The sequence below is a fragment of the Eublepharis macularius genome, chromosome 3, assembly GCF_028583425.1.
Source record: "Eublepharis macularius isolate TG4126 chromosome 3, MPM_Emac_v1.0, whole genome shotgun sequence".
Classification (NCBI taxonomy): Eukaryota; Metazoa; Chordata; class Lepidosauria; order Squamata; family Eublepharidae; genus Eublepharis; species Eublepharis macularius.
In genome coordinates, this window is record NC_072792.1 from 23,215,929 (window position 1) to 23,232,180 (window position 16,252).

The window sequence follows — 16,252 nt, forward strand, 5'->3', positions numbered from 1 at the left end:
TGTGGCTGCCCAGTGGGACTTCCACCTAAATATGTTTAGGATTTGGGTGATGGACCAATGCAAATCCTTCTAAAAATGTCACTGTATAATGTAACGTCATCATACCGAACAGAGTCCTAAATCTTATTCAAAGAAATAAGATTGTCTTTGATAATAAAGATTAAGCAGGGAATTTTAAAACAAACAACTTACTGCCCCTTTTTAGTATCCCAAGGCTTAGCCAGCACTCCATTTTGACAGTTCTTTGGCTAATGATAAAAAAATATTTACAAATTTTAATTAAATAGTAAGTAGGAGTTTCTTCAATTGCTCTACAAGTCTGGATGTTAACATTATCATTTTTTGTTTAGAAAATTGCCTTGTTCTAGTAATAGAGATGGCCATGGTGCCATCGATCTGCTATCCAAAAAGCAGCATTTACATGGTATAGCCATTCTTTTGTTTTGAGTTGCTAGGCAGGACTTCAGATATTCTGTACATTCCAAAGGTAGCTGGTCATAGAAACCACTGTGGTCTTAAAATAATGCTTCAGGCTTCTCATATAACATATATGAGCAGTTCAGGCAACATCAAGGGAGGCACCTTTTTATTACAAGGTTAATAGCATGCATTTGAAATGGCATTTCATGGAGATCACAGTTCCAAATGTATTTCACTGACCACAATTAAATATAAATAGAGTAGAAACCCAAGGAACACCCAAACATTTTCATTTGCTGCTGTTCTGCTTTGTCATGCCAAAGAGCACCTTCCACGATGATTAAAAAGGAAGTGCAAACCAAAATAATTAAGATGTGGATTGCACCCCACGAATAGGCAATTATTTTATTCTTAGTGTGTTTGCAGTTTCACTGATTTGCAACCAAATTAATCCCTCCTTCCATCATGGCTGCAGGCAGCTTCCCACACAAGTCTTGGGAAACCTTCAAAGCAGGGACATGATATGACCTTTAGATCATTGTATGTGTTTCATGCATATGGCATCGATAAAGCAGCAGATGAAAGCTGCAGATTCAATTCAGATAAAACCTGAGTGCATAACTAAGAGAAAAGACTGCAAAATGTCTGGGCAAATAATCGTTTTTGATTGTGGGGAGGGGATTCATAATTAAGCAGTGACCACAGAGAAGGACACTGGTTGCCCCCCCCCATCTCTAGACGGTGGGGGAGGCATGGAATACGACTTCTCTGTGCTGCTTCTAATTGACCAGGACTTCATTCGGGAATATTGAGTGAGATCCATCTATGGTTAGTATATGGTGAACTCAGCTCTCAAATCATCCATGGGTTGTTTAGCTTCCTTAAATAAAGCCAGATCTGAAGTTTATTAATAACACTTACTCTTAACTATGTTTTTTTCCTCCCATTTCCTTTATTTACAAGGATTGCTAAAACATAGTTTACATATGGTATCATATGCTTAGTCCCCTGGCAAAAACGTGTGTGGGTTCCTCTAATCTTTGGTGATATAAGAATCAACTAGAGTCATTTTGGAATGTATGGGGGGAACGTTAAGTAATTAGAAAACACTGGAAACAGATACTTAATGCAAGCTGTGAAATACTGGATGTCAACTTGGAAAAATCTCTATTGTTTTATGTATTAGGATATTGACCTGGAAGGATGTCCAACTATATTATCTTATCTTCTGCTGACCCAGGGACCACTTCCAATACTGCCTCTTCCAATCAAGCAGGCTCTAAAGCGGTACCTTTGCAACCTACCTGGGTGCAAAGGTGGGCAGCAGCAGCAGCACAGGTATGGGAAGTAAGATGACTTCCGTCCAGCTGTGTCTCCACTACCAGCATCTGGAAAATGTGTTGGTTGCCAGATTTGCTTTGGTTGCCACTGCAGTGTGAGAGAGCTTGCAGATGGGCAACAGTTGCAATGGTACAGGTGCAGGAGACATGTGTCTTTTCTTATCACCCGTGAAGCACATTGCTGTCCAGATTTGCCTTTACGCAGATTTGGGGTGATAGTCAGGTTTTTGAATGGAAGAACTGAGAAGCTGCAACCAGGATTTTTCAGCACAAACCAGGATAGAATGAATGTCTGTGACCAGGATCCTGATTTTGCAAGCGAATACAGAGCTGTGTAGAGGTGAGAGTGTTGGACTGGGATCCAGGAGTGCTGTGTTCAAGTCCCTGCTCTGCCGTGGAAACTCACTGGGCGATTTTTGGCCAATCACACCCTCTCAGCCTAACTTACCTCACAGGGTTGTTTTGAAGATAAACTGGAGGTGAGGAGAACGATGTAAGCTGTGTTAGGTCACCCCATGGGGAGAAAGGTGGAGTATAAATGATGTAAGTAAATACCACCATGTGGTTCCATGTTTTCCTTTTTTAAGAAAAGCCTTGCTATTAAGGACAGAAGCTCCCAGGCTGAGCGTGATAAAAAGAGCAATTGACGTGCACTAATGTTGTGTGCCCCCCTCCCCGTTTTTAGTTTTCTAGAGGGCAGATCTGCACAAGCTCCTTAGAGAGTGGTATATACTAAGCGCAATTTTCTGTTGGGCAGCTTTAGAAAACAGTGCCTTTAGCTCTGTAGGAGGCTTTATACATAATAATAGTTCTTGCCTGCTTTTGGCTTGTTAATCTGTTGTTGGTATGTGGGTAATGTACATAGCAACCTACATTTATGTGGCAGGGTGGTAATTTGATCTTTTGTTCCATGGGTCGCACCCTAATAAGAGAAAAGGGTTCTGTCTAACTTGTTAAGCTCATCTCCAGCATGTTGTCAGAGTTCTGAGTGGTTCTGCTGCATGTGGGGGGGGGGCTGTTAAAGCCACATTGACTTGGGCTGGAATCAAAGGCTAGAGCAGCTGCATGAGAAGGTGAGTGACAAAACCCAAGTGTGAAAGGGTTTCTGGGGACAGCAATAGGAAGCAATGTCTGCCCCTCAAGCTATTGTTTGCATTGGAGCAGAAATAGTAATTTAGAAACACCTCAAATGTTTTCCAGTTGCAGATTATTTGAACAATATTACGCACATTTAAAAAGTGACCTTTGATAAAAGCTCTTCTTTCAAATCATCGAATGTTCCCGGTTTTTTCCTGCTTTGCCAGATTTATGTCCATCTTCCCTCTTCTGACTGTAATTATTTTGGTACTTTTGCTAGAAACAAATTCTCTTATCTCTTGCCGCTAAGGAAGCTTGGCATGGGCTCTGAACCTGGGGTAATATTGTACCATGTATCATTAGGCTATGCTGGATAGCAATTTGCTACACACTTTGCTACACACTTTAGGACACATTGCTGTAACAGAAACAGTTGTAGCTAGACCCGCAGGAATCTCGATAATGGAGTCGTTCCACCTGTGACATTTCATGGTTGAAGATGGAGGACTGATTGCTCTTCAGCCACTCCTGTGGCCATAGAAGCCATATTCTCAGCTTCTTAACTTCAAAGTGGCATTTCTTGATTTTGATTCATTGTTTTGAAGAACAGTTTCAAAATGGGAGGGTGCTTTTCTTGGAAACTTCTCTCTCTCTAACGCAAAAAATAAAGCATCCCCTGTTTTGATTTTTGTGGGAGGGCATGTGAAGAGGGCAAAAGTGTTTATCTCCTTTAGAGGTGTAAGGGAAGGGCCGTTACCAAGACTCCAGGGAAGACTCCGTGTTGTGAAGCAAAGGTAGTCAAAAAATGTCACAACATAGTGCAGAAAGATGTCGAGTGTCACTGGGTTTATTGATAGCAGGAATGTCTTCCTTTTATTCTGAGCAAGGGTGGTGCTTCTTGGTTTGCCATCAGTCAAGGTGGATTTGATTTAAATCATGATTTAAATCAGTAGTCAGTAAGAGTAGATTTAAATCATGGTTTTCTACATAAAGACTCATTCTTGCTGGTATAATCTTAATATTTACGACCAGATGAAGGCTTTATTTTTAGAACAGAACCAAAATTCAAGGCGCCTAAGCTCAAGGAGGTGGGAAATGGGGTTATAATCAAACATCCTATGGCATATATATGACTTGTAATATTAGTCGTGCATTTGATTCGTAGAAAACACCACGCTGCATCACACGGTCAGACCATGCGAGACCGAAGTAGCATTTTCTGTTGGTCAGAGAGCCCCAGGAGAGCACAATGGGTCACTGAAAAAGATTGTGGACATTGGTGGAACACAGGTGTTCACATGGCCAATTACCACAGACTATTGTGTTACCACTCAACTATATTTATAGGATAGCGATTTTTCGCTATACCAATAATTTAAATTAAAAACAAAACAAAAACCTGGAAAGAGTCAACCTTTGCAGCCACAGCCTGCTTATTGTAAATTACCTAGGCTGTCCTTCGGCAGTAAAACATTATTAACTGTACTATAAATGCCCCACCCCCTCCCTGATGCCTCCACGGGCTTTTTACAATGCCACTTCCCAAACCGCTTGGGAATTGAAACGGGATTGCGCAATAGCACTAGGAAAGCACCCTTAAAAAAAATAATAAACTGGATGGGGGTGCGGGCATGCCTCGGACAGAGTTGGGACCATAAGAATTGCTTGGCAAAGAGGGACGGTGTTCCGGAAAGGCAAGAAACAAGGAAGTGGGGGTGGTTAAGAGGGGGCGGTCTCTTTATGAACCTCTTCTATTTGTTCACATCCATGGTGAGAACTGCGTAAGAGAAGCGTTGGAAAGCATGACAAACTCGTCTGAGGTGCAGCGCAACAGATGCGAAAGAATGGCGGGATTGAGGTGAGAGTATGTGAACAGCCCTCTGAGAAGCGCATAAATGGCGGGAAAATTGCGGCAAACTTGAGCCGTGTGGGTTCGGCCTTGCTCTCTAGAGGAGCAGAGGATGGGTCTTTGCCCTCTTCCAGGTGACAGCCTTCAGGTATTTTGCCAGCCGCCTCTCTCCATGGTTGTCATGATAAGCATTGATTCACTGGTACTTCAGTTTTTGCTATGTGCTAAGCCAAAAATATGTTGGGTTGGGTCCAGCTAGCTTTGTCACTCAGTCTTTGCCCAGTTCTCTAACTGGTTTTTGTCCTTCCTGGTCCTATGATGCCCACCATAGCCATTTTTTGGATTGTTTTTTTACTAGCATAAAAACTGGTTGGATGCAGTCCGTTATTCCCAACCTGTGCCTCAGTATGAAAATTGGTGTTCTTAAGTGTTATCAAGTATAGCCATATATGTCCTTATCTATGTTGGTCTGGCATGTGTGTGTATATTCACAGACAGAGATGTGCATGAAAAAGCCATGTGTGTTGCTCAAAATGCTATTAAATGCATCTTGACATTTGCTTTGCCACCAAACATACCTTTTAGAGATGATCCAGAAAGATGCTTAGCGAGTGGGTTGGCAGGAAAAAGCAAACGGCTATTGAAAACTTTGTTATAAGAGAAGAAACTGCCAATTAAGTTCAGAAGCTGTCTCCAAACAGTAGAAATGTTTGGATCAACAGCAGAAGGTTTAAAAACAACGCTTCTCTAAATGCTGGCTTTTCTGAAGGTTTTTTGTATATGCTCCCCCCCCCCCAACGGTTTCTTTTGAGCAGTATCTCTAAATTCAGTCCTAAAGGAAGGATGTGTTCGTTCAGTCACAAACCTCACTGTTTGCAAACTTGCATTTATAGTGTCCAATGACAGAGAAACTAAGGAAACTGTTAAAGTACAATCTAGGAGTGCTATTAAAGCTCTGCTTTTGACAGAAAATTGCTGCAACCTGTAATTTAGTTTCAGAAATCTTCCAAATTATATGTGGTGGCTCTGTATGGTGCTTGCTTTTTTTCTGTATTTGCTGGATTCTGGGGAAGCATTCCAAAGTCTGGCCTCTTCTTCTGTTAAATACTGACATCTAATGAGTAATAATGTGCAGATCAGTTCTAAACTCTGGCTCAACCATGCTGAAGAATGAGGTGTAGAATGAACTGTACCATTCCAGAGTGCAGATAAGCCGGGTTGCTTTTGTATACTTCCTGGCGGTGGGGGACTATGACTTCAGAACTCAAATCACTTCATTCCCCCCTTTATTCTAGGAACTCAGATCATTGTTGCACTCAGGACTTTTGGGGGGGGGGAAGAGGTGGTGGAACTCAGTGGGTTTTCAGCACAGGGGGCAACCCTTGGCGGGAGGTAGTGCCCCTGGTACCACATGCGCGTGCACAAAGTGCGTGCACACTTCCAGGACCACACAATGACATCACTTTGGGTCAGCTGGAACAAGGGGGGAGTTTTTTAAAGTTTAAATCACCCTCGGTGAAAATGGTCACATGGCTGGTGGCCCTGCTCCCTGATCTCCAGACAGAGGGGAGTTTAGATTTCCCTCTTCCAATGGATCGAGTGGAGCACAAGTGAACAGGGAGGAATCCATATGAGTCTGTTCACTTGCCATTCAAGTGTAATTCGTCGCTTCTAGCTTGGCCCGCAGGGAGTTTGTATCCCCTCCCTCCCTGGAAGAACACCAGGGCAAGGGGCATACTAGTCTGGCTCCTGCTGCTGGCGGCTAGGGAATGAGAAGATCCAGGGAGGTTGATTCTCCCTCCTTGCTAGGAAGAACATGGCTGAAAGAGGTGCCTTGAGATTGTAACCAGCTGGTGGTGTGAGGGCCACATAACAGATGCACTGCCTCCAGATGAGTAGGAAGCATAGAACAATTTGCCAGGCCCAGCTGGATATAAACCCTGTTACTGATCTCTACCGCTTTATTTTTCATCAGACCTCTCTTCCCCTATGTGTTGTCTCCTACTGCTTCTAGCAGAAACCATTTTCTGGAAGAGAGACAGAGCCCAACAATGACTTTAACGTATGAATAACTTGCTGTCGAAGTTTTGCTTCCATTTTTGTAAATAGATCAAGATGAGTAGCCAAGTTAGTTTGTTTGTAGCAGTAGAAAAGAGCAAGAGTCCAATAGCATCTATAAGACTAACGAAATGTGTGGTAGGGTGGGTACGAGCTTAGATGAGTCACTGCTCACTTCTTCAGGGTAGGAGCTTTCACAAAGCTCACAAAAGCTCCTACCCTACAACATACTTTGTTAATTTTTTTAAATGGTATCTCTTCAAGGAGTATTTCCATTAATTCCAGTGAGAATGACTCATGGATGTTGAGCGCAGCTTGGCTGAATGTTTCTTTTGGTTACTTCCTCTAGAAATGAGAACTATCCATATGTAAAATGTGCTATGTGAAACTACACCATTTCTGGTGAAGCTTATACCTCCTTATGTAATGCATTCTTTAGGCATTCATTAATGACAAAAAGGAGTGAAGACAGCTTTGTGAAACCTGTGACCGCAAGAGTGGTGTCCGTTGCAATCAGGGAACTGACCTAGCATCACATAGAGAGCAGAACCACAAGTGACAAAAGGCACAGATTGGATACTTGTCAGCTCCCCTCAAGTTTTGATGGGAAATGTAGGCAGCTTGGCGGAATGTTGGACAAGTGACAGTTGAAAAGTCCATTGGACAGCAGTCGGAGGGCCAAGCTGCAAGACCAGGACACCTACATTTCCCATCAAAACTTGAGGGAAGCTGACAAGTGTCCAATCTGTGCCTTTTGTCACTTGTGGTTCTGCTCATAGTCTTAGCTAATTCGGAGGGAGGGGTGGGGTGAACTTTGTTTGCATTTCTTGTAACAGACTGGTTATGGCATGGCAACATGATGGCACACTTCCTTTTCTTCCCTAGGCCTTTTTAAAAAACATTACTTTGCCTCTATTATGTATAGTTAAAAAAAAATCTACCTTCTGTACCATAAACCTTCAAACCTAAGCTGCATTAAAAAAAATAGCAAGTAATATGCAGTAGTTCTTTTTATTTATTTATTTTCTGTTTCAGGAGGAAAGCTTCCTCTTTAAAAGTGGTTACATAGTAGAATACTAAACGTTAGGAAGGCCCTGGGCAAAATAATACCCACTATTTTATTTATTAGCTTAAAACAGCTAAGCACTATCTCACCCGATCCTTCAAACTTTTCCCTTCCATTCTCATAGCTTTCTTTGAATTTGAAAATAACATTTGATCTGTCCCACTACCTTTTCTTTAGAAAAGAGACGAAGAGAACTGTGATTCTCGAAAGCTTATGCTACAATAAAGTTGGTTAATCTTAAAGGTGCTACTGGACTCTTTTTGATTTTTCTTTAGAAAAGAACTCTCCCTGGGTAGGTACAAGAGAACGGTGTTAGAAGAAAGTACAGTAGCAAAGGAGCACAAGAAACGTCTATCTTAGGGTTGCCAGCTCCAAGTTGGGAAATTCCTGGAGATCTAGGGGGTGAAACCTGGAGAAACCTGGAGAAAGTGGGGTTTGGGGAGGGAAAGGACCTCGGCATGGCATAATTCCATACAGTCCACCCCCCAAAGTAGCCATTTTCTCCAGGTGAACTGATCTCCGTGGCCTGGAGACCAGTTGTAATTCCGGGAGATCTCCAGCCACTACCTGGAGGCTAGCAAATAATCCAACCAGTAGGCTCAATCACAAAAAATCAACACTGGTTAGAAAATGTGCATAATTTAATAAGTGCAAAAGTGCAAAGTGCAATCAATCAAATACATGTACAATAAATAATCAATAAATATGTACAAATCCATACAACAATTATTTCAAATCTGCAATCCATATACATGCTGTATACAATTATTTGAAATAATTGTTGTATGAATTTGTACATATTTATTGATTATTTATTGTACATGTATTTGATGGATTGCACTTTGCACTTTTGCACTTGATAAATTATGCACATTTTCTAACCAGTGTTGATTTTTTGTGAATGAGCCTACCGGTTGGATTATTTGCTAGCTTTTGGCGTGCCGGTTGTATCCCCGTTGTTTTGTTTTGTTTAGCTTAACTACCTGGAGGCTGGCAACCCTAGTCTGCCTTCTCAGTTCATGAAGCCTTCACATGTGGGTCTTGTTGGCCATGTTCACACTTGCCTGTAAGATTGCGTGAAACTCATGGAATGAAGCGTCTTCTTAGCGTGATTTCCCAGCATGATCCCCTTTAATGGCGCAATGACGTCAGAAATCGCGCCATTAAATGGGATCGTGTTGGGAAATCGCGCTAGGAAGACACTTTGTTCTGTGAGTTTCGAGCGATCTTCGGAGGCTCTGGCTGTGCGAAAACATCCATTGTTGGACAGTAGCTTTCTTTCTCCTTGAGTACCAGGAGAACCCCATGCTTAGGTATTGCCTACCAAACTTTCCTGATGCCTCTTCCTCCTCTTTCCAGGTAGTTCACTGGGAGTTTCTCCATATCTAACTGGAGCAGCAAGGAGCCCTTCTTACCCCTCAGAAAAATCTCACACGTGCCACTTAACCTGTTTTGTGTAAAAGGATACCCATTCACAGCAGCTAGGATACTGTAGGCTCAGATTTTTTTTCTGGTTTACTGAGAATTTTAAAAAAACTCCTGTGAACTAATTAGAAGGATCTGCTTGATTCCTTATGTGCAATACCCAAAGATACATAAAACGAGGGAAGTTGTAGCACATGCCTCAGAGTGAGAGATGGTTGGTCTAATGATATTGGCCTAAATCCATGGTAATAGCTATATTATTTAATATTGTGTTGATTACTTTTTTTTGTATAAGTAACCTGAATCATGAAGGCACTTTAAGGCTTATAAACATTCATCAATAGAAGAATAAATGAATATCTTCCCCTTCCTCCCATGGAGCTCAAGGCAGTGTTATGTAGGTCAACCTCTTGGCTTCCATCCGTCTACCGAGCCCACCCCCAAAACACCTTAATTTCATCAGATGGGCGCATTGTGTGCCTTCAGACTCTGCTGTGAGATGCATATAGTTATTCAGTGTGTTTTGCGTGACTTGAAGTTGTTTATGTTGGCTCCTGTCTCTGAAATAATTTCAGCGTGTGTTTAAAAACTGCCGCTCATTGTTTAAGCGTTAATGTGCTGAGTGACTTCTGTAAAATTAACAAAGCGAGGCCATTAGAATTGTATCTGGTCACAAAGTGTGTATTTAATTAGTTTTTATCCCCTAGAGTAATAACACTTAACTCCTATGAGTAAACACATCACACTTGATTTTTACGCAGATAAATAGCTGGCCTGGAGTCCAGCCCTCGCATTCTTCTTCATTCTAGCAGTAAATCCCAGATGGACCATGTGGTGATTTGTGTCTCTTTTTTCATTCTTTATTCTGATGAGAATCCTGGGTTGCTAAACTGCTTAGCAGAAGTAGTTTTTTCAATGCTATGTATGACTGTCCTTCCAGCAAATAACATGTGATAGCAATCTGTTGCTGTGGCATTATATACCCTACAGTGACAATGTTGGTTCATGCCGTAAACTAGCTTTTAGTAAAGTGCTAGTTATGGAACAAGCCACCCAAACAGTTAGGAGAACCTGTTAATTCAGTACGCCTGTAATTCCTGTTGTCTTCTGTAACAGGACAAAATTAGACTGCTACAATTAGGATAGTGGAGCTTTCTTGGAACACCTTTTTCTAAACGTACAGAAATACCTTAAGCTTGAAAGGATGGATTTCTTATGGAGCATGTTCTAAACAAGACAGGACCTTAACAGCCTGGAAAATATTCACCAACAATAAGAAAATGACATGGCCCATTCTTGTGTCTTTGAGTCCCAAGGCTGATCAAGTGACCTTTTTCAGGGCATAAAGAGGAGGATATTCAGTACCTGCCAACATCTGTGTATCAAGGGGCTGTCAGTGGCATGGGAGTAGCCGTGTTGGTGAAAGAGCAGTCAGGGATCTTTGTCCATCCTTACTGCTTACAGCAAGCATTTATGTAGAAAATCCAAGGCTGGTCGAAAGAGCAGCTTTGTGAATGTAGTATTCCAGAACGTTACGCAAAAACATATTTACTCCTACTCTGTGTCTTACTACTTGGACCATTCCTCACCATATAATATTCCAGTAAGAAATAGTTTGTTCTCTACCTGAAAGAGAAGCTTCAGTATACTTTTTGAAAAGATTAACCTGGTCCTGAGACTGACAATGCAATCCTATGAAGAGTTACTCCAGTCTAAACCCATTGAAGTCAATGAGCTTAGACTGGAGTAACTCTCCATAGGATTGCACTGTAAATCTAAAAGATTCAGCTTACCTTGTTCACAGCTGTGAGGGGACTTTTTAGTGTGAGTACTTTTAGCATGAGACATTAATTGCAACATACTGTAAAAAAAATTTAAACCTTCCCTTCTGGAGGCTTCTTATCTGATAAGTCATTGCCAAATTTTTAAAGGAAGTTGTAGGAGGCAGTATTTTTAGGAGGAGAAATATAGGCAGAAGGCTAGATAGTCTCTGTTCTCTTAGATGGGTTGAAATTGCAACTCTACAGCGGAAGACAGCAAAAGTCTCCTTCTCCTGGGAGTAGAATGCAAACGTTCTGATTTGCTATGGGCTAAAAATACCTCATGTAAAATCATCACAGAATTCCTGAGGTGGCAAGTTACTGACTCAATATGCCAAGCGCACGTGGTAACTCTTCTAAACAAACCAGTATATCACATGAAAACGGAAACCTCCCCATGTTCGGTGTATGGCTTAGCCTTGAGGTATGTAGCTAACCACATGTCAGTAAGAATGATCAAGTCTTCATCCATAAACTTTGTTCAGCAAAATTAAAACATAATACATTAGTGTTGCTTTGTTACAAAGAAAGGCTGGTCACTGCTAGATGTTGGTATGGGAGAAAAGAAATGGGGAAAATGCACTAAGATCGAGACTTATTTTTCTCTTATGTTTTAATCAATAGTTTTCCAGATATGACAAGGAAGCATAGAAACACAGATGGGTTAATGAATGTAGATTCTTAAACAAAGTTATACATACAGACCAATCAAAAAGAGGAGTAAATTAAAGTAATTCTAAGCAAATCATCAATCTTAGTTCTTCTGACACTTGAGTGTGTTAGGTCGGAAACAAAATGTCTTATTCACATCAATTAAGCACATTACGCAAAAAAAAAATCCTCCACACCTCTGGCCTGAACTTCTGGTGAGAGATTATCAAGCTGTGTGGTTAAAAGTATGAATCATAATTCTTAACAGCTGTGCCGTAATGACATAGCTGCACAGAACAAGCCATAAAGGGCTCCTTAGCACCCAACTGAAGGGAAGAATATATGAAAATAAAACCCCTTAATCTCACCCTACTTAAGGCCAGCTCTATACTCTTTACTCCCGCAGGGCTCGTTTGTACAAACTTGTTTGCAGTAGAGTTGCTCTCCATTGACTTGCCTTGTAGCAAAAAGCGTTTGATTTGTACCTCAATCAGGTGTGAGAGTTTATAGAAGAGGTTTGGTGTAAAGAAACCCATAGCCCTGGAAATCCTGCTCTTGACTTTTGCCTCTTTCCAGGTGGCTGACTTCGAATGTTTAAGTTAATTAGTACATGCAAATGAACAATGGTTGCATCTTCTCCCTGGGGTAAAGACGGTCTTACAAATGCAGAGATGATTTTCATCTTGCTAACATAATTTGCATTAATGCGGCACATGGAGAATACTGTGCATTGCCTGTTGGGGTGGTGTTTTACTTCCGTGCAGCTGCTGATGAATCCATCTCCTCCCCTGTCTCTACCGATTGTGATTAATGGGCACTGAAATGGCAAAGCTGACACTGCAGCTATTTCACTTCTACTTGTCTCTCTCAAGGCTAGTTAGAGAAGTCTTTCTTTGGTTTTTCAGCATCCCGTTTTAGCATGCTCTATGATCATTAACCCTTTGTCATACCGGTTGCATCACCCTTCTAATGATCAATGCAAATTTGCCTCACACACAGAATTGTTGAAGACTAACTCATTACCTATGGAAATGTTGGCTGTAATTTACATGGGGGTCAATATACAGTGTGACTGCGTTCAAGAGAATTAATCAAAAAGTTACTGAAAGGCCAAGAACTTGTAGTTCATAAAAAAAATGACTTTGTAGTTTATCTTTCTGAAGTGGCACTCGTTTCTAAAATTACTCTTACATTTGGGACCACTTCAAAATTTATTGGCATGCATCCTATTAGCCAGTTTGGTGTAGTGGTTAAGAGTGCGGGACTCTAATCTGGAGAGCCAGGTTTGATTCCCCACTCCTCCACTTGAACCCGGCTGGGTGACCTTGGGCTAGTCACGGCTCTCTGGAGCTCTCTCAGCCCCACCCACCCCACAGGGTGATTACTGTTGTGGGGATAATAATGACATACTTTGTAAACTGCTCTGAGTGGGCATTAAGTTGTCCTGAAGGGCAGTATATAAATCAAATGTTGTTGTTGTTGTTGTTACTTTGATCTCCAAAGTTCAAATCGTTGCTCTTGAAACTGTTCAAAGTAGCTCCACACTGCTTTCCCCATTCCCAATATAAAATACAGGAATCTCACATTGGCTAGCACTGAACCACATGAATATTGTTCATGTTTTGTAATGTATAAAGTATTTCACATTACTGAGTAACAGAGTATATTTCTTGGCCATTTTGCACACTATATGTGGAGGCAAACCTGAATTTACTATTGAGCCTCAGCTCCCATCTTGTCCTAAACCAATCTTTTCCTGCCTCACAACCACCTACAAAAACCGACTTTGGGGTCCTGATCCCTAAAATGCGAACAACTGGGATAATGTAACCCTTTCTTGGAACTCAAGCTGAGTATAAATGATACGGAGATAGAGAAAAAAGTCTGCCATCTTACTCAGCACAGACTGGCTTTTACTCTGAGTACCAGAGAACACCCTTATTGCAAATGCAGATCAAGATACGATTTGTTTTGCAACAACTTCCACTTTTCTTTCGGGAGGGTTATGAAATTTTTTGGATCAGAACATCTGTGGTGTGTTGTTCTTGGTTAAAACCAGTATGGTGCTACTATTGGTGGAGTAGTCGATTATATTCCTATACCACATGCACCTTCCATGTGTGGAAAATGAACAGATGATTTGATCCTATCCCGTGTTCTGGAGTTAAATGGGTGCTGTTGTTTTTCCTGCTTTCTAAGCAGGAAACCTTTTTATTTTGTATTTATTTAACACAATGGGCGGTATCCTACAGTAGGATGGAGGAAGTTCCATTCAGCCTAAAGAAGGATGCTTCAAGCAGTAGCTCTTCAGTTGGAAGAGCAGCCACTTCTTGGAAGAAGGCTTCAGGCTTTGTTTGGGAGAGTGGTAGGGCATAGGCCAATAATTTTTACACAAAATATAGAAGAAAATCAAGTTTAGGAAGGAGTAGCTTGAAAGGTAAGCTTTAAAATACCCTGCATCTATATTTGCCTGAGAAAGACCATAAGGGATAGAAGCCAATTATCTCTGAATATTGCCGGAATACGTAACTTGGCACTTGAGCCATGACCTCTCTCAACCTTTCTCTTAGTTATTTTCTCAAAAGGCAGCTTATTGTATGTTTGTTTTGCAGGCAGTCACCGGGAAAAGTTTTGGAAACAAGGGTTTTCGTGCTGCTTTGGAAAACGGAGTCCTGCTCTGCGAGTAAGTAACAAGACAAAGCTGGAGGTTAAAATTTATTGTGCAGATTGGTCCAGAAACGCAGTATCAGCATCTATAAATTGAAAGTAGGCAGATTTTTCAATATTACCTCTTTGTCCGTCCAGGGTCTTTAGCTGCAGCACGTTCTATTGTATCTTCTAAAATGGTCCTACAATCCTGTAGCACCATAATTAACTATGATAAACGTTAAGTGCCATTTTAAATGTATTCGTGTTTTGTTTCTATCTCATCTCTCCTATCCTCAAACTAGAACTTGCCAGTTGTGCCTATGGAGCTTCCTCTCTGCCTAATAGATGCAGATTTCTGGTCGATCAACAATCTCTTTCCAGGGCCTTCCTAAATCCTAAATACCCTATTCCTTAAGTGGAAAGGAGGTGGATGTGCATGGGAGAAACCTGGTCCAAGGGAAGGAGAAGGAAACAATGCACAGACATCTTGTAGAATGGTAAAGGATGCACCACTCTGGTTTTACAGACCTGTGGGAGCAAGACGTGGCTTCTAGAGAGAGAAGTGCTGTATCTGTTTGTGATATGTGTAATTGCCATGCAAGTCCTACTCTGAAATACGGGTTGTCCTAAGGAGAACCCTACTAGATTAGTCCGTCAAATCCAGCATCGTGTTATGACACAGTGGCCAACTAGTTGCCATGTGCTTGGAGACATGCTGCAACAGTGTGGGAAGAAGTCAAGAGTGCAGATTTCCAGTAATGTGATCTAGCAACACCTCTGCCTCTTTTCCTTTGTTTCCTTTCTCTGTCCGCCCCAAGCTGCCATGCACCTTGTCCCCCTCCAGTATTAATGTGCAGAAATGTCCTGATTGTCGTCTGCGAAATAGTGAGGATCCTTCCATGACTCTGCATCTTCTCCAGCAATTCTGTTCTCTTTTTGTCTGTCTGTAATCTTAGGTAAAGCTACTTGGGGATGGGGGTGTCTGTAAACATGCAGTGGAGGAAAAGGACAATCAGGTTTCTTACCAGAGGTACAGGACTAAGAAAATGCTCATAAATAATTTGACAGTCCTGTCTAGCTAGTATTTACATGAGCAAAATGTATCTCTCTGAGCCTCAGTGTTCCCAGCAGTAAACTGGTACTTTATGCTTAAGAATGCTAGCACAACTTGCAGGTGCTTTAAAATTGAATTTTTTTCTCTGCCTTAAATGAGAGTAGCCAGGGGTTTTTTTCTGGGAAAAGAGGTGGTGGGACTCAGTGGGTTGCCCGCGGAGAAAATGGTCACATGGCTGGTGGCCCCGGCCCCGATCTCCAGACAGAGGGGAGTTTAGATTGCCCTCCATGCCTCATGACACGGAGGGCAATCTAAACTCCCCTCTGTCTGGAGATCAGGGGGCGGGGCCACCAGCCATGTGACCATTTCCAAGAGGTTCTGGAACTCCTTTCCACCACGTTCCTGCTGAAAAAAAACCTCCCTGAAAGTAGTTAATCTTGTGCTACTCACTTGTGTCTCCGCATTAGTGTTTTTCACCATCTTCTTTGCCCCGAGAACAGTGTGGTATACTAGTTAGAAAGTATGCCTAGGATTGTGTTGTACCTGGGATCGTAACCTTGCTCATCCAGAAAACTGATCTTGTCCCAAACCTACCTCCCAGGGTTGTTTAGAGTAAGGGGAGGCACATATTCCGCTGTGAGCTCCTTGGAGGAAAAGTGGGATAAAATGAAATAAATTAAAACATTCTTAACTACAATAGCATCTTGTTTCTGCATATTTGAAGCATCCGGTGCCTAAGCTGCAGATCTTCCTAGGAACTAGTAATGCTCCTGCTTCTCCTTTGCATTTTGTGTGTGTTGACCACGGAGACAGTTGCTTCTGCTCCTGGACTCGGCCTGGGGG

The 16,252-nt window shown here is 41.8% G+C and overlaps 1 protein-coding gene across 8 annotated transcripts in view; it reads left to right on the forward strand.

Annotated features, from left to right (window-relative positions):
• Window positions 1-16,252, forward strand: part of LMO7 (LIM domain 7) — a 189,044-nt gene that overhangs the window by 49,327 nt on the left and 123,465 nt on the right. For all 8 annotated transcript variants that reach the window (XM_054973080.1, XM_054973085.1, XM_054973079.1 and 5 more), the window contains exon 3: window positions 14,319-14,389. In XM_054973080.1, coding sequence (XP_054829055.1) covers window positions 14,319-14,389 — 71 coding nt within the window. The remainder of the gene's footprint in view (window positions 1-14,318; window positions 14,390-16,252) is intronic.